We start from the raw sequence: 17806 nt of genomic DNA, 5'->3' as shown, positions 1-17806 counted from the left end.
AACACCGTAACTTACTTTTCCTCTAAGCTGATTAACTTGCACTTCGCATTTCATGTTTAATTTCCTGAAGATACAAAAGACACCAAAAAAGGGGCAAACGTTTTCATGAGCAGCTTGCATTTAGCATACTTAATTAATCAGGCGTCTGCTTTTTCCATGTTACATTAGTTTGCTCTCAGTCTGCACTGCAGACTTCCAAACTTTGCCTGAAAAATTAAGAAAATACCCTGACCATTTCTAAATTATTGAGCGTGTCTGGTCAGGCCCATAATGTTTTTTCTTCAGAGAGGAGTTATAAAGCAAAGACGGGTTTGGGACCGACCATCTGGAAGGCAGCTTTGCAGAAGGCCTGGAGGTCCTGTTGGACAAGATGAACGCGAGCCAGCAAGGAAAGCCAACAGCAGGCAGGGCTGCGTTAGGAAGGGTGCTGACAGCAGAGCAAGGGAGGTGACTGTTTTCTTCTCCTCGGCACTGGTGAGGCTTCACCTGGAACGTACCGTGGCTGGTTCCGGGCTCCTCGGTACAAGAGACACAGACGTACCAGATCCGGCAAATCCAGCAAAGGGCCACAAAGTTGATGAAGGGACGGGAGCACCTGACAACTGAGGAGACGCCGAGAGAGCTGCAGTTGTCTAGCCAGCAGGGCTCTGATAAATGTGCATAAATACCTGATGGGAGGGAGTAGAGAAGATGGAGCCAGGCTCTTCTCGGTGGTATCCAGTGGTGGGACGGAGGCAGTGGGCACAAACAGAAATACAAGAAATTCTGTTTAAATGAGAAAACACAGAAAACTTTTTTTTTCTGTAGGGGTGACTGAACACTGGAACTAGTTGCCCAGGCAGGGTGAACATCTCCATCACTGGAGATGGCATCCAATACCTGTATGTCCAGTGATGGGGATGTGGAGAGTCCCGCGCAGCCTGCTCTAACTGACCGTGCTTTGAGCAGGAGGATTGGACGAGATAATTTTTTTATTATTATTTTTAAGTAACAGATGGATTTAATAACATTACTGTCAGGCTCTGCAGGAGGACTGCACGTGTATTATTTACAATAGTAATTTGCTTCCACTTATCGTTAAATGGTGCTGAATGGCCTTGATTTCTTATAAGCTTTTACAGGTTGGTTTTCCGAGGGGTAAGGAGTAGCTTGTTTCTTAAAGAGAAGCACTGTCACACGTACAGCAGATCTGATGAATTATAGAGTCAAAGAATCATTCATGTTGGAAAAGACTCCTAACATCATCGAGTCCAACCGATGTTCCGTTCTGATTTGAAAACCAAAGTGTTTCTGAAATTAAACTGTGAGCTATAAGACTTAAAAGAACTTCCGACATCGTGCCTGATGTTCATGGAAGTATGTTATACCTCGTGCCTAGATAGAAAATTGTACGTGAAGTCTGAGCTCTGCCCGAGTCCTGGGTACCTCACATCAGATCGTGCTGTCCATTGTTCTGCAGGTAGAATGTGAATAGACGGAGGTGAGCAGATGCCATCAATTTTAGCAAAAGGATATACAGAATAACAGGTTTAAACTCCTGACTGCTTCAGAGATTGGTATCATCACCCTGTCCAAAGACTGTTTTCATACCTAAGTTTCCCTGTATATAAAAAGAAATCTTTAGATAAGGTTTGAAGTGTGTCAGTCTTAACTAGCAGAAATGAATTGTCCATAACCACCCTTTTCCCAATATCTCTCTTGACTATGAATGCCTCGAATTTTCAGTCTGTTTATTGTTTTAAACTCGCATTTTTCTGTACTCACGGCCAATCTGTGTTTATGTGTTTCTTGCATTAAATAGCTTTTGATATATCTGCTGATGATTGCGTTGACTTTATTGCAGAGGCCCAGCCCAATCCAGCTGTACTCTCCTCCCTTCATATTGGCACCCATCAAAGACAAACAGACAGAGCTGGGAGAAACATTTGGAGAGGCCAGTCAGAAATACAACGTGCTTTTTGTTGGATATTGTTTGTCTCACGATCAGCGTTGGCTTCTGGCATCCTGCACTGACCTTCATGGTGAACTGCTGGAAACCTGCATAGTTAATATTGATTTACCAAACAGGTAAAAACCTTTGGTTTTTTACATTGTATCTAGGTCTATGGTTGGCATCCCTCACTCTCACTAGTTTCTTGCACATCCCTTCTAATCATATTTCCTGCTAATGGGATTATGATAATGCTACAGTGATTTCCATTGGCACTTTTATAACCTATGAACTGCAGAGGAGAAAAGTTACTGTGTTACACTTGTTTTACAAATGCTACCTACGAATCTTGCCTTCAAGAACAACCGGTACGTTGCTCAGCATATTGACACCTCTCACATGTCACTGCAGTAATAGTACTGAAAGCAGACACATACTTTCTCTGCATGTTGTTAGTAAAAGGTAAGTCAGGCACTCCACAGTGCAAGAACTCCTATAGAGGGTAAGCAGTGAAATAATTACATAGACAAGAAATCTGAATATCATCCTTGATTCTCTTCTTACTTTTTTTTTTTTTTCTTCTTTAACCTCCAGGTCAAGGAGGAGCAAGTTGTCTGCACGTAAAATTGGTCTGCAGAAGCTATGGGAATGGTGCATTGGTATTGTACAGATGACATCACTGCCTTGGAGAGTTGTCATCGGGCGGCTCGGCCGCCTAGGCCACGGGGAGTTAAAAGGTATGAGATGTCGGTGCTGTCACTGCCTGGGGCTTTGGAGTGAAGGCACGGCCTTAGTGTGCAGGGCAGAATGACTTACAGAATTGATCACGAACCTTTAAAACCAGAAACCCGAGAGTGATAATCCTACGCTGGCACTGCATTTTTTGATTGGTTTGCATAAACAATTTGCTTGTTTGCACGCTGGGTTTGACATGGCTCCCTCGTGTCTTGTAGATGTTGTGTAGATTAACTAGTATTTGCACAGTGTATTTCCAAGTGGAAGTCATGGGTTTCATCACGTGTTAGAAAAAGATCTGAACAATAGTTATCCTGTCCCAGAAATAGAAACAGGGTTCAATTCTGATTCCTAAACTTAAACTAAACAAACCAAAATATTCTTGTAAAAAAAGGTACTGAACAAAAAAAAATGCATTTTTTCTGTGGTATACAAAACTAACTGATGATCAGTGTTAACCAGCAATAAGGTACCCTCTGCAGCCTGCAGAGAGCTCCCAAGATGGAGCATTCCTAGCAGCTCTGTGGGAACTTACGGGAGCTCTGGAGTGCTTTAGGTATAGGTGCCCTAATCCAACATGGGCAGGGACTGCCTTGCTTCACTTCAACACTGATTCCTCTCACGAATTTAAATACATGCCTTCATCATCTGCCATTTCTAATGGCTGTGGGCACTGCTCAGGTTTTGTTTAGTAACTGATTGGAAGAAAATGGGATTCTGAGAGGGAGCTCTCAGTCTTCTCCCATCTCCTGAGTTGGAAAATGAAGATAAATTAGACAGAAGGATAAAGATATTTCATGAGTGTTTGTCCTTTTACATTAATAACTGAAGGAGATGTGAATTCCTCTGGTTAGCTTCTTGTAAGACATTCTGTATTTCATGCGATGGGAAAAAATTGAAAAACAAAAAACAGTGCGCAATAAATAACAATTCAGTCTGAAAGCACAAAGAAATACTCGGGGGGGGGAAGCAGTAATTAAATGCCTTCTCCCATATAGTACATGCAGGGAAGAAGAGCTGTTGCCTGCCCCAGTAGGGGAATCACACAGGAGATAAATGGAACGAAGGCAGGAAAACAGATTAAGAATTTAGTCAGCCTTCCTCTGTTTGGACACATAATGTCACTTAAATGGCTAAAAGTAGTTTCTTGAATGTATATCTGCACGTCCACTGAAATTTGCTTTATTTAGTGTATTTTATTCATAACAAAGTTTAACAAAATTTCTCTGATGTTGAGTGTGTGAATTCATATGTCTTGGCTTATGTTTCAAGTATTTCAATTATGCAGCACGTTAGATGAAAACAGACGTCCTTTTTGAAAAACGAATCAGTGCAGTTCAGGAAAAGATTTGTATGTAAATAAAAAACATTAAAAAATCTTAAAAAAAGAATCCTTATATGTTGCCTTGTTTCACATCAGATAAGTACCCCCTCTACCTTACAGGTAGAATGAAAGACTCCTCCTTAAGGCAAGACATCATCTTCAGTCAGTTGTCAGAGGAATGCAGTTAGCGCGTAGGAAAACCAACATACTACCACAGAATAAAATACGCTGCAGTAACAGCTTGAACCCTCAGCCTGCGGAGCCATACACCTTGTTTACACGGGGAGGCAGTCCAGAGTAGCACAGTGTTAAAGAAATGCAAAGTGTTATGAATATTTTGCTATTTTTGAGCAAGTGCTGGCTATTTCAGAGCTCCTTTCTGTTCTATCATAATGCTTATTCATTTCAGACTGGAGTATCCTCCTTGGGGAATGTTCCCTGCAGACAATCAGCAAACAACTAAAGGAGGTGTGCCGCATGTGTGGCATCTCATCAGCGGACTCTCCTTCTATCCTCAGTGCCTGCTTAGTTGCCATGGAGCCACAGGGGTCATTTGTTGTGATGCCGGGTAAATTTTATCCAACTATTTAAATGCTAATGCAACTCTTCTTCTTTTATCATACTTATCACATAAGCACATTGATTTGGGGAGACTTTCGAGTCCAACAAGAAAACTAGCACATCTAAATGTGGTAGAAAATAGGTTGAGCCACAGAATTCCCCAAAATACCCTGAAGAGATGGGACTGTAGGCCCTAGGGGGCGAGATTGCTGTATGCCACTGTCAGACGGCTGCCCTTTGCCTTGGGGAGGCCGTGTGTTCAGGTAGGTCAGTTCTCATCAGCTGGACGGTGATGTTGTAGATGCCCTCGTGCACGGAGGGCTGCAGACACTCTAAGAGTTGACGGAGTGAGAGAGTAGGAGTCTTTGTAAATGGGAGTAAGGGTAAACCTGCTTGCCTTTTCATCTGCTTCAGTTATTTAGGGAGTTCTATTATAAGCAGCAGTCCACAGAGTTAAGTTGAAATAAAATTCAATTTTGAGGTGCCCTTTACTTATTTGCTGTATTACATCAGCATGTACTTTCTAATGTACGTGGTGACGTATCCTTACCAACTACTCTGGTTTTTTAGTTTAGAAATACAAGATTAGTACATGGCACAGAATTAAACGAGCTTGACAATTACTCGTCAAGCTGAATAATTTTCAAAGCAGAGTTTTTGTAACACGAGAAAATAGATGGCAAGTTGTGCTTTTTTCATGTCAACCAAAGTGGGGTATACTGCATAATTATACAGCTGTGTGTGTCAAAAATAAATTTAACATGTTCATTTAACAAGTAAATCTTTGATTAAGGGGCAGCAGAATGAAAGGAAAGGTGGGCATTGTATGGCAATTCACATAGCTAAACCTTATCTACAACTTGTGATCTTAATTTCAAGCTCTTCTAGTAATTTATTCTTTTTAAGATAAGAACCTTTAAACACTTGTATGAGCTTGCAAACCCAGTTAGAAATTAATTGAACACAGAACATATGTTTTGAAGATGATGCAAATTAACGTCTCTGCTGTTGCTTCTGTTCTGGAAGATGCTGTCACTATGGGATCAGTGTTTGGCCGGAGCACTGCGCTGAATCTGCAGTCATCTCAGCTGAACACCCCTCAGGATGCCTCCTGTACACACATCCTGGTTTTCCCAACCTCTGCTACTATCCAGGTAGCACCAGCAAATTACCCCAACGAGGATGGATTCAGCCCTACTAACGGTGAGTACGCACGTGTCTAGTGTGAGAGGGGAAATCCTTGCGACGGCTCAGTGGCCCATTCACAACATCAGCAGAGCTGCACCCGTGACGAATAAAAACTGAGTGGGCCAATGTTCTCCCACGGACCCCCTGCCAGCCTAATTTAATTTAAAGAGAACACCACCGTACTTCATCGTTAGAGGATAATATACTATGTTTATCTGGAGTCTGTTTTCAGATAATCATACTGATTTATTCCAAAAGTGATAGTGACCAACCAATATGCGAAATGGCACAGACTACGAAACGCTTATTCTTCTTGTTGTGACTTGATCAGGCCAACTGTTTATAGCAGCGGTTTGCTTCATGCCCTGTTGCGTACGAAGCTTTTGAGGAAGGAGGTACTTGGTTTGGAATTTTAATCTTCCTGTACAGTACGCAAAAAAAGACCAACCTGAGAATTCTTTATGTTGGCAGTGTGCTTTTTCAAGCATATTTAACCCTATAGTTTGTGTAGCAAGACTCTGGTTAATACTTTATATCTAATAAGTATTTTCCTAACTGTTTTGCCATAAATCCTTAAAAATGATTGTAAAATAATTTAAACCAAGAGTAACTACAAGCATTTACAATACAAGTATTTTATGAAGAGGGAAGTTACAGGATAGAGAGGCAGAAAGGCCCACTATTTTCAATGAAAGGGTCTGCTTTGATCTCTTCCTCCTGGAATTTCAGTGGGCCTCACAGAAGGGAAGTTACCCCTCTTAATACTTAAGCAGCTGTCCTTTCAAGGCCCCAGAATCCTGACTGAATGCTGTGCTGACAAATATTTAACCTGCATTAACCTGCCCTTTAGTGCTTAGGATGCTAATTAGAATCAGGTACAAGAACTGGCGTTTTCCAAAATGGTGTTAAATTTAATTTTCTTAACTCTGTTCTACTTAATGATTAAACTGCTTCCTATGCTATTAGCCATCTCATTTATGCTTTGGAGGCTAAGCAGAGCATGACATTAGTTCTGTTTTGTTTACTGAGGTTGTAGGACAGAAGTTAATAAACTAAGTTAATTCATTGCTCTTGCAATCCAGTATTTCTCTTCAGAAGATGAAGAAAAACAACCACCTGCCTATTTCAAGACTAGGACTTCAGGTGAAATTAGTTCAAGATGCACACATTCTTTTCCTTTTTCATGTGGAGTAAATTCTTCTTTTTCAAGATAAATTATTTATTAGAATATGTAGAAACGCATGCTCTTGTTTAGGGCTCCATCTGTTTTACTATAGATTTGGCTGCAATTCCCAGTGATGCAGTTAATTCAGACAGGTCCCACTGTCCCTTTCTGTCCCCTAAAATGTACTTTAAATGTCATTATATCGTTTAAACGTCTATGCCTGCTGAGAAATCTGGATAAGGACAAAAGCCCTATAAACCATATTGTGATGCTTGTAATTTTTTGCTGTGTGTTTATAATGTCTTAGCTTTCCATCATGTAAATTACTCATCATATCGTAACCTGTGTTTCCAGTGACAGAGTAACGGAATGTACTCATAGAATGCAAACACATTTTCACTGTATCTTTACGCCCTTCATATTAAAATAAACTATATTAAAGTAAACCAATTTAAAACAGCAAGTTACGATAATAGAACTGTATTTCATTTCTGAGATGAAAGTAAAATATTAAAGCTGCATTGCAGGAAACCCTGGTGCAGTATTTGAAATAATCGTGGCAGTACGTTGCGCGCGAGCGTGGAGCAGGCCTTGCTGCCCCCGTCGTTCTGTGAGCAGTTTCCTCGGAGCTGCCAGGGCTGCTCCCAGAACATTTTGAGCAAACGTGCCAAAGCGCTGGTGTGCAGCACTAGAAGCCTGAAGAGCAGCACCTGCTGAGAGTAACGTGCGTAGGTTTGTTTAATGTATTTCAAGTATTTTGTTAATGGATTTCTGTCACCAACTGCAGAGAGGTGTCATTTTTTCTGTTACAAAGTTCAATTTGGATTTTTATTAAGCTGGTATGACAGGGCTTTTGTTCACTCTATGACCAATGTTAAAAGTCATGATTTTAATAGATGTCTGCCAACTTTTCCTTTCAAGTCTGTGTGGTTGCAGTCAAAGGTACTAAGAAGGATTGAACAGTAAAGTGTTTATCTCTGCTTTCATCTGTCTCAAGAGTATGTAAAAAAAAAAAAAGGAATGATAATAAATTAAAGGGAATGGTAATAAATTACAAAAATTTCTTGCCACAAATGAGTACAGCACATTGGAAATTATTTTTTCTTTCTTTTCCTTTTCAGATGACATGTTCGACCTCCCGTTCCCAGATGACATGGACAATGACATTAGAATTTTAATAACAGGGAATCTTCACTCGTCACCAAATTCCTCCCCAGTTCCTTCCCCTGGATCACCCTCTGGCATTGGAGTGGGATCTCACTTCCAGCATAGCAGGGTAAGGCTGTAGCACTTTAGGGCATATGCTACTTAAAATAAAAGACAAAAAAGACCCAAATCCTCCAACAAAATCTTTTTTCCCTGTAGATTCTCAAATATCATTAGGTCAACAGCAAGCAGAAATTAACGTTAAAATGGAAGGTGCTGGTTAAATACTATGGTAGAAGATGCCTCTGCCTTGACTATTTACATCTCTGAAGTTAATTGTTAGTGTACAAGATAAATGAGAGGAAGAGAGAAGGAGGAGAGAGAAGTTTTATTTTTGTATGGCAGAGCCATATCTAATGACTCTGTATGAATTTAATCTCTACTTATCCATTTTTTTTTCTGGAAAATCCTATGGCATGTCCCTGGCACAAAGTGACAAGTATGTGAGAGACAGGAAGCTATGACAGCTCTGTGCACATGAATTTCTAGGGCAGGCAAGAAGGGAGATCATTCTCCTAATAATAAAACCGTACCCATAGAAACTCCACAGGTGCTGGATGTTTATGCAAATGTTGTTTCCTTAGTAAAAATTAGCCCAGAGCACATAGTGTTTGTAAGTTATTTTTGTTTGAAGTGGCTTTTATAAAGTTGGTTCCAACACCAGTGATTACTTAGAATGCAAATTATTTTTGGTAATTCAAGGTACTTTTTTGAATCAGCTTTAGCATGATTTGGATCATGTTTGATGGAACTCTTTTACTCATACATTTAACTGTGTAAGAGACTTAGCTGTACTCTTAAAATGGTTTCCATCACAAGTATGTAGAAGTTTGATGCTTCATAATTTCCTGTGGAGAAGTTTTATTCTAGAAATAGTGCATTTGAAGGAATAGCATATTCCTTCTTTACTAAATAATACAGTATTTTACTAAAGAAACAGGCTGACTTTTATAAAAGAAACAGACAACCCCCTGCATTTAAAAGTTCTGGTTTAGTGATCTGTAATAATTTAAGTAACTGGATCTGGATCTGTGACTATCACTGGTGGCTTTAAACAGTCTCATCAAGAGAACTATAAATCTGGTATGTAAGTACAGAACAGGTACTTAGAGGAGGTATACGTACAGCTAGGGTATTTGCCCATGAATGATGCTGCTCCTTCAGCCTCTGTAACAAAGCGGTGTCTTTTTCTAAATGTAAATACGATATCTTAAGAAAAGAATTCTCACTCCCTGAAAATGACTGACTAAATGGTGTTAGTTTCACCACCTGGAACGAAAAAGTCCTGCCTGTATTTTCCTTGCGCCCTCTGCCAAAATGCTTCAATGGTTAGCTTAATGCAGTCTGAGAGAGAAAAATTACTTCTGCATCAGCCACAGAAATGCTAATACTGTATTTTGTGATCTCAGTACACAGCCACCTTACCTTATGTTAATACTCCAATGCGCTTTTCAAAGGCTAAATAATTGCACATTACTGTCGCTTGGCTTTTTCAAACTGGTATGTGGGCAAATTAAAAGTTTTAAATTCTGTTACTAAACCCCCCAGCCATAAATCACAACTCATCACTCATTACTGTTTCTCTCTCCTATTTAGTTCACCCAGCAATCTCTATTCTGTACCACTTTTAGAAATGCGTTTACAAAACTTATTCTCAATGGAACTCCATCCAAGTGGCTTAAGAACAGCACTGAAAGGTTAATGACCAGAGAGCTTAGAGACCTGGACAAGCCACTTCTAGATGAACCTGTCATAGTAATTCAGTTTAACCATTAACAAGGGCCTAGTAATTGAAGTGTAATTTTTGGTTTTAAAAAAGCAACAGCGTGTGATCATTACCTTGTGGGTCGGGGAGGGTCAACCCTTCGTCCATGTAACCTGTAATTGATTGCTGCAGTTTAGCAGTGTAAGTCCTGATTGCTCAGCAGCCAGTTTCAAGGTTTGCTGTTAGGCTTTCTGAGTGCCCACAGCCAGGTGAGCTGCAGCCTTCTCCAAGCTTTATGGAGTGTTTAACTTTCTTTGATTCCCGATCAAGATATTACCGTTGGAGAAAGACCTGCTCGAAGGACTAGCAGTGAAGGCTTTGTGATTAAGCCAGTTTCTGTGCAGTGGAATCTTTTTTTTTTTTTTTTTTTTCTTTTTTACCTGTTGACTTAAAAGACGTTTATGGATTAAATGAACTGCTGTCCCAGTTCTGGGAGAAGCTGCAAGCTAAAATAGTTTGTAGGCATCTCTTGGGTTTTTCCTCTATGAAATAAAAGTAAAAGCAAAATGATGAAGGGTGTTTCCAAAAAAACCCGAACGTATTTAAACTAGGAATGTACTCTCTAATGGAATGGATGGCAGTTGCCCTTTCCGATACCCAAGGAGACCCTTGTAGGTTTGGTAACGTGGTTCATGATAGATAAGGACGTGTATATACACACAAACAGGATGAGGTAAGCAAGCTCACACCAAGTGTTCCTATCCAACAGCCTCGGGTATGGAAGGTTCCTCTAGGTTTTACTCTACAGAAATAAAATCACAAACATACATGCCAACAGACAGCGACTCAAAGTCTGATGAAATGAGTTTTACAGCTGGTTTCTCGTTGTTTAACTCTCTCCTCTCCAAATAACTCTTTGGTCCATATATAAGAACTAATAAGTAACTAATACTGCAAAAATACAGTATATAAATAAATGAATAATGGATATAAATGGAAAAGCAGGACAGCTGTTTCTTTTTCCCCACTCTTCTCCTCTGCTTGGTAGTACAAATGCAAACAAAGCATAGTGTCTTCTGCCCAAGTGTCCGTAGCAAGAAATAGCAAGTGTAGCATTTTTTTCTAAGCTATCAGTGTAACTCACCGAAAAAGCAGGCACAACCAAGCTTATAAAGATGCAGATACTCTCTGTTCTTCCATGTTTGAGTGCGTAACACATCCTTCCGCTAGCTGAAGTCAGGAAGATCTGCAGTGCAAACTGCTCTTTTTGATATGTACAGGAAAAGCCTATGAGGCTTTATAAACTTAAATTCAACACTGGTCTATTCTCTGTATGCACACAAGATTGACAGCCAGAGCCCAGTACCTCTAAGTTACTCTGTAACATCAAATTCCAGGGGTACTTGGGTCAATTTAGGAGGTCAACATTGCTGGCTGGGAATCTACAGTGACTCTGGAACATAAGCCTGGAGAACCCAACTACAGGGGAAAAAAAGGAAGGGATTGGGTAACTTTGACTAAGATTCACGAATGACTAAAGGATAGCTCATTGATAACAAGACAAAACTGGATTAAAGACTGAGAAATTAGTAAACAAAACCAATGCTACTGGAGTGGGATGTAATGACATAAACCAACAAGCCTGCCTTTTCAACTCTTCTTTCAGAGCCAAGGAGAACGTCTCCTTTCCAGAGAAGCCCCTGAAGAACTGAAGCAGCAACCTCTTGCTCTTGGATACTTCGTGTCAACTGCCAAAGCTGAGAATCTTCCGCAGTGGTTCTGGTCATCCTGTCCTCAGGCACAAAACCAGTGTCCCCTCTTCCTGAAGGTCTGTCTGGGCGTCCTTTCACAGGGGAAGGAGAAGAATTGTATTTATATCCTATGAACTTTCTTTGAAAATGTTGGCTTTGCATGTTACCAACTGTGACAGTACTGGAAACGGCAATGCAATCTGAAGCTTAAATTTACTTAAGATAGCTGGCTATTAAAACTTAATTCTCTCTTCCTAAAGCCCTTACCTGAAAATGAAATAGTTTGGCAGCTTCTAAATACAGAATCATCAAAGCTGTATTTGGTATTACAGAAGTGTCCCAGGTTTCATTTTCAGTCAGCCTAAGACAGGAGGCACATACCTTCTATTCTGCCGTAATCCAGTTATGACACATAGATTAAAAGTTAGAAAGGAAAGTAGCACCTCCAGATAGAGCATTTACTATCCAGTTCTATTTCTCTAGTTGTCAAAGTTGCACAGTGGAGTCTGTAGTGTCAGAGAGAACCTGACACCTTCCATTCCAGAATTGCAAGTGCTTGCAAGATGTATACAGCAGGATTGGTTCAACTACCCGAGATTCACTGACCCCTGCAGAGTGTCATGCAGCTTCTTATTTGAATGAATCAAAAAAATGTGAACTAATGAGCATGGAAGGAAGGTGAAAAATCTGCCTTGAATAGCATCATGTAACTATTTGAGCAAACAATGTATAGAATAATGAAGATAGTACCACTTACTTTATCCGTTCCCAGCTTAATTTATAAATACTAAATATTTTTGCAAGTCTCTCAACTAAATTCCCTCGTCCATGTCTATCAGGCAGTTATCAGAGTAAAGGTGTTCAGTATTTCTCAATTCTTCCCTCATGCAAAAAAAAGCAGTTTTAGGACTGACGCTAACAATGACTTGCAGTCAGCATGGCAGGCGCCGTATTCAGTATAGCACCTCCACCAGCAAAGTACCGAACCTTATTCCTTACACTCTGTGCTTTTCACGGATCGATTTCCCTGAAGTACATGCTTTTCTTTAAACCTACAGAATGGCAATCTCAAAATATGAAAAAGGAACTGCCATGTTTCAGGAGCTAGAGATGAAGTTTTATGCTAAACTTAAAACTACCGTTTTTTTTTGTGAATGAGTAATCCAAAGACTCTGTTTCAGTTCCAGCAGTAAAAACAGAGTCAGCAGAGCTCCAGGCAACTTCATGAATTCCTTCCGTAAGCTTATACTAGATCTGTACTAGAGAGAAGGAGCCACCACCCTTCCCTACACCACCACCCCCCAGCCCAACACAATTGCTCTCTCAGATCTAGGCTGAATTAAATGTTTAATTTGACTTGGAACATACTGTTTTGGTTTGGACAATTTTTAATAAAAGCAAGGGGCTGAATTCATGCAGTAACTTGTTCACCATTCAGTGAGCAGGTGGTGCTGTCTCCTTTATGCTGCACAGCGCTGCAATTAGGAAACTTGTATGGCATGTGAGGCGTACAGATTCGAGTCATCTTTGTCTGATTTGGATTAAGGATTTTTGAGCTAAAGTATTTCACCTCTAATGTGCCTGCCATAATTGGAGGAGTATAAATTACAGGTTTTGCCTCGGCAGGCTGTGTGGTGTATTAGGCTACCCACTTGAAAGGCTGACACGGTTGCTCTACCCCCGGCACGTGATCAGTATGAAATCCCTTTCCTACTCCTGTATAAACTAACGCACAAGCCTCACTCCAGAAGGAAAGATGAGACAGATTGAGAAAGCGTAAGCGCAGAGAGGAGGACAAAGCTGCGCTGAGCATTCTGGTTGGCCACCCCACCCCTGTGATGGGTCTCCTGCTGGGAGAGTTTGAAGAATCAGAATGGTTTGTTCCCGAAATACCAAAAGAACCACTGACACATCCCAAGTGTTTCCCCTCATCACTTCTTCCCTGACTAAAATTAAGAACAGAATTCAGCATTCTTTTTTAAGATCCCTGGTTCCAGTCAAAAAGAGAAGTCGGTTTATTCAAAAATGTAATCATTATGGAACTTGGAAATACACATGGTCATGGTGGGTTCAACAAGGACTTGCCAGCTTTCCGTGCTGTCCTGAGACAATTCAGAATGTGTTTCCTCACTGTGAATCTTTAAGAAGTACTTGCTGTGTGAAGAGTTAATTTGTGCCTTTTTCCTTTACGCAGGCCTCATTACATCACCATATCTCTGTAGCGCAGACGGATGAGCTTCTACCTGCCAGAAATTCTCAGCGAGTTCCTCACCCCCTTGACTCTAAAACTACATCAGATGTCTTGAGGTAATGCCTTTTAGGTTCTGCATTTCCTCCCTCAGCTGAAGGGGACTGAGCTCTGAAATTTCAGAGGGACCTTTTCTTTTCAACCTGGCAAAATTATTTCTTAGCTTTATCAACAGCCTCTAACTCTGCTGTGCCCTACATGTGTGTCTGAGAGCAGTGGGCAACTCTCGCTACAGCTGCTACCTCCACCACCAAAGAGCAGGGCTTTGAGGGTTACTTCCTCATCTTCCATACTTCTGTAGGAAACTATGTAAAGAAACCTTACAAACGGCTCTGCCTTACCAAGTGGACGCCTTGGTTTGCCTCCCAAAGACTGTTCTGTTTAGCTGGTGGTCTAATCTGGACTGTGTCAATAATTACCTTTACTCACCAAACCAAAGTGATTTATAGACGGATATAAAAGTACTCTCCTGATACCAGTATCTTAGGAATTGGGATATAAAGGAGACTTTCTTCCTGAATTAATACAGGGTTGTGTATCGTATGGTACAAAGGTAACCAGAGGACTGTTTGCCTCCATCCCACCTGTTGGGGACTGAAAGAAGATCTGTTTTATGAGACAGCATACAGGGTGGAACACACCAGTGAACAAACATGTACGTGTCACCAAGCAGAGGGTGTCGGCAGGAAGCCTGAAGAATAATCTAAGAAAATTGGTGGTGCTTGTAGTATTCTAGAAGATCTGAATTTGCATCCTCTTAGAGGACTGAGCTATCACAGCTGTCCGGAGGTACTACTGCCTTCGTTTTGAGTAAAAGGATGATCCAATGCACAGGGAAAGAATGAGATACAACAGACACAAGTTACAACATGAGAAATTCTAATCAGATGCAGGGTCACACAAAAAGTGTGATCAAGTACTGGCACAGGTTGCCCAGAGAGGCTGTGGAACCTCCATCCTTAGAGGTGTTCAAGACTCAAGGCTTTGAATACAGTGGTGGACTAAACCTCCAGAGGTTCCTTCCAGCCTAAATTACTCTACAGTTCCATAATCTCTACTGTGTCTTGGGGAGGGCTTACATTCAGATAGCTTAGTTCAAGTTCAAACATATTAAAACTAAAAATTAGTGCTTCCGCCTGCCACCCCTTTTCAGTGAGCTTCCTACTTTGCCAACACCACCAGCGTTAATACAGCCAGGCAGTCCTCATGCCATTGTATCTCCAGGAGAAACCGGAGATAAGTTTAAGTAAATCCTCTAGAAAAGAGAAGAAGGAAAGGAGTAAACAATTCCTGTTTCATTTCTCTCTCTGTTTCTCTTCTGCAGGTTCGTTTTGGAGCAGTACAATGCATTGTCCTGGCTTACGTGTAACCCTGCCACTCAGGATCGCAGCTCCTGCCTTCCTGTCCACTTTGTGGTGCTCACTCAGTTGTACAATGCCATCATGAATATACTTTAATAGATAGAAAAGCACTTGTTCTTCTGGCTTATTCTCCCCTCAACCTGAGAAACGTGCCACAGTCTGCAAAGATCACAATTTTGCTTCTCTTCAGACCAGTCCTGTGCTGTGCTTCTGTTCCTCCAAAAGCACATGTGAATTCTGCAGTGTTCAAAACTAAACTACCCATTAACATCTCTGGCAGCTTCAGTCCGAAATCTGGGAACATCCAAGAACAGTGAACGCAGTAACCTCGAGCCAGTGTTAGTTTGGTTGCCCAGTAACTACTGGTCAGTGTGATTATTTTTTTTAATATTTTATTTTTTTAAGGAAGACTACAGTATCTTTTTGCATTAGGAACTCTGATAAGCAACCAAGAGCAGTTTCAGCCCTGCAAGTAAAAATACCTTGTAGTGACCAGTTTGGGTTGTCCAAAACTTATTTTGTTGCTTGATCATCGTAAACTGGGACTTTGCAGGAGAAAAAAAACAAAACAAACCACCACACAGTTGTAGTCTCGTATAAATATTGGAGTTTTCTGTCTACCTGGAGTTCCTGTCAGAGTGGATTGGGATGAATGCATGCATTTGTTACCTGTCCATGTAGATATGAATGGTCTGGAGATACTTTATTTATTTTTAGGTTTGGGGAGGGGAGGGATTAAATTATAAAGGACCAGGAACAGTAGAATATCTTAAAAATCCAGCTCCGTTCCACTGTAGGGTTATTTATCTACATACCTCTCACTCTTCTGACCTAGAAATCAAAAGTGAAGCTAATAACAATCAAAGTCCAAGCTGGGAAGGGAAGCGTGTTCTGGTAAGGATATACTTGTATTTTAAGGAATTCTCACCTGCATTTAGCCTGGTTAAAGCAAGAAATGGCCAGTGTTTAATGAAGGATAACACTACCTAATGGAAGAAGAGTGAGTGAGAGGTAGGGAGGAAAAATACTTTAAAGCCCAGTGTAAGGGCAAATGGAAAGTGGTAAATTAATCTATTGTAGAGCTATGATTGAAATATATTTCCAGTAAATTTAGTGATGCTAGAAAACTATTTACTGAAACCCAAGTCGCCCTTTAATTCTGGGCAGACTCGTCCATGTACATATCCAAAAATATGGTTTTTGTTTACACTAAATCAGTTACAAATCTGGTGTATTTTTTCTGACTATAGGAATATTATTTCAAAGAAATAATTTTTAAAAATTATATCATTAAATTAGTACTTGAAGTTATACCACTGTGGTGGAAAAGTTACTTTGTTTAGTAAAATGATTGCCATTTTAAAGGTTAATGGCTAATTGAAGTATTTTTATGACTCCTTCATTCCAGGCTTCAAGGGGTTTATATTTAAACTCCATTTTCTAATGTTTGTTGTTGCACTGTGCAGCAGGCATGGACTGCCTTATGTGAGGGGTCGGGCACTTTGATCAGGCTGTGTGACCTACTTATCTATCTGTGGAGAAAAACCTACAAATTTTAAAGTTCTTCCAAAAGACTTTCATGTTCTGGTTAAAAAAAATGAAATTCTATGATTTTAAAAAGTATTTTTCTTGAGATAATGTAACATTTAAAACAAATTATATAAAATAAAAAAAAAAAAAGGAATTGCTTGTGTAATGAGAAGGTGAAGGCAGAGAAGTAACCTGTAAATGGATTATTTCATTCTCTGCACCAAACCTCCCATGTGGGTATCCTCTTTGCAATGTATAGGTTAAAAAAAAAAAAAAATCTGATATCAAACCATTTGTATCTAATGTGTACAGTGTAAAATTGACTTTAAAAATATTGCAGTACTATTTTTTCTTAATCAGAAAAGAAAATTCTCAAGGCCTTTTGAAGAGCGTAAAAAGATGAAGATTGTAAACTTGTATAAAAAAATTTAACTTGGGGAGGAAAAAATGTAAAGTAGACATTTGTAATCTTTTACCATTTGGGGGTTATTTGTTCCCAGGATTCATCTGAACTTTGGATTATTATTTTGTTTGTTCTTTTTAAATGGGCCGTTTTTATCCAGGGGCGTTTCTTCCCCAGAAACCTGGTTCTAAGCAAAAAGTAAAAATAAAAAAAGGGCAGCAAGGAGTAGTTTTCATCTGGTGTCTTTTATTTAATTTTTTTAAGTTAAGAGAAGCTGGTGACATATTTATACGTTTTTGTGCAAAATAAATGAATGGCAATAGATTTTAAAGAAAAATCTTATGTACTTCAGTGTGAAAAGTTCTGTATAATATTTCCCTTAAATATGCATTATTTTACTTGTGAGTTTTTTACTGAATTAATCTGAAATGTACAAGCCCTGGCTTTCCTACAGAGTGAAGAAAGTTATTTTATTTTTTTTTTTATTTCTAACTTTGGAAATTCATGCCTAAATCAGAATTATTATTACAGTTGTTTGAGCTAAAGGGAGAGGGAGGGGGTGGGGAATGTCCAGCATGCTTGTATGTATATTTCAGAACCTTTTTTAAATGTAAAAGCTGTACATTTCTGGGGAGTTCTGAATTTCTTTTTGTTTTTTGGTTTTTTTTTTTTCCTCTGAGCATTTTGCAGTGAGCTTCT

The 17806-nt window shown here is 39.9% G+C and overlaps 1 protein-coding gene across 2 annotated transcripts in view; it reads left to right on the top strand.

The window, feature by feature from the left end:
* Positions 1–17335, top strand: part of MED13L (mediator complex subunit 13L) — a 204298-nt gene extending 186963 nt beyond the window's left edge. The window contains exons 24-31 of one of the 2 annotated variants that reach the window (XM_087768384.1): positions 1844–2067; positions 2525–2667; positions 4399–4557; positions 5577–5753; positions 8025–8179; positions 11481–11642; positions 13760–13872; positions 15138–17335. In XM_087768384.1, the coding sequence (XP_087624510.1) occupies positions 1844–2067; positions 2525–2667; positions 4399–4557; positions 5577–5753; positions 8025–8179; positions 11481–11642; positions 13760–13872; positions 15138–15270 (1266 nt within the window). In that variant the 3' untranslated portion in view covers positions 15271–17335. Of the gene's footprint in view, positions 1–1843; positions 2068–2524; positions 2668–4398; positions 4558–5576; positions 5754–7430; positions 7632–8024; positions 8180–11480; positions 11643–13759; positions 13873–15137 lie in introns of those variants that run through there. The other variant, XM_087768385.1, reaches the window with a different exon arrangement.
* The last annotated feature ends 471 nt before the right edge of the window (positions 17336–17806 follow it).

Source organism: Nipponia nippon, unplaced genomic scaffold, assembly GCF_047370975.1.
Source record: "Nipponia nippon isolate SJK-2023a ecotype South Korea unplaced genomic scaffold, ASM4737097v1 scaffold_30, whole genome shotgun sequence".
Lineage (NCBI taxonomy): Eukaryota > Metazoa > Chordata > Aves > Pelecaniformes > Threskiornithidae > Nipponia > Nipponia nippon.
The sequence above is the reverse complement of the archived record's forward strand: the minus strand, read 5'-3'. Positions and strand labels throughout refer to the sequence as shown.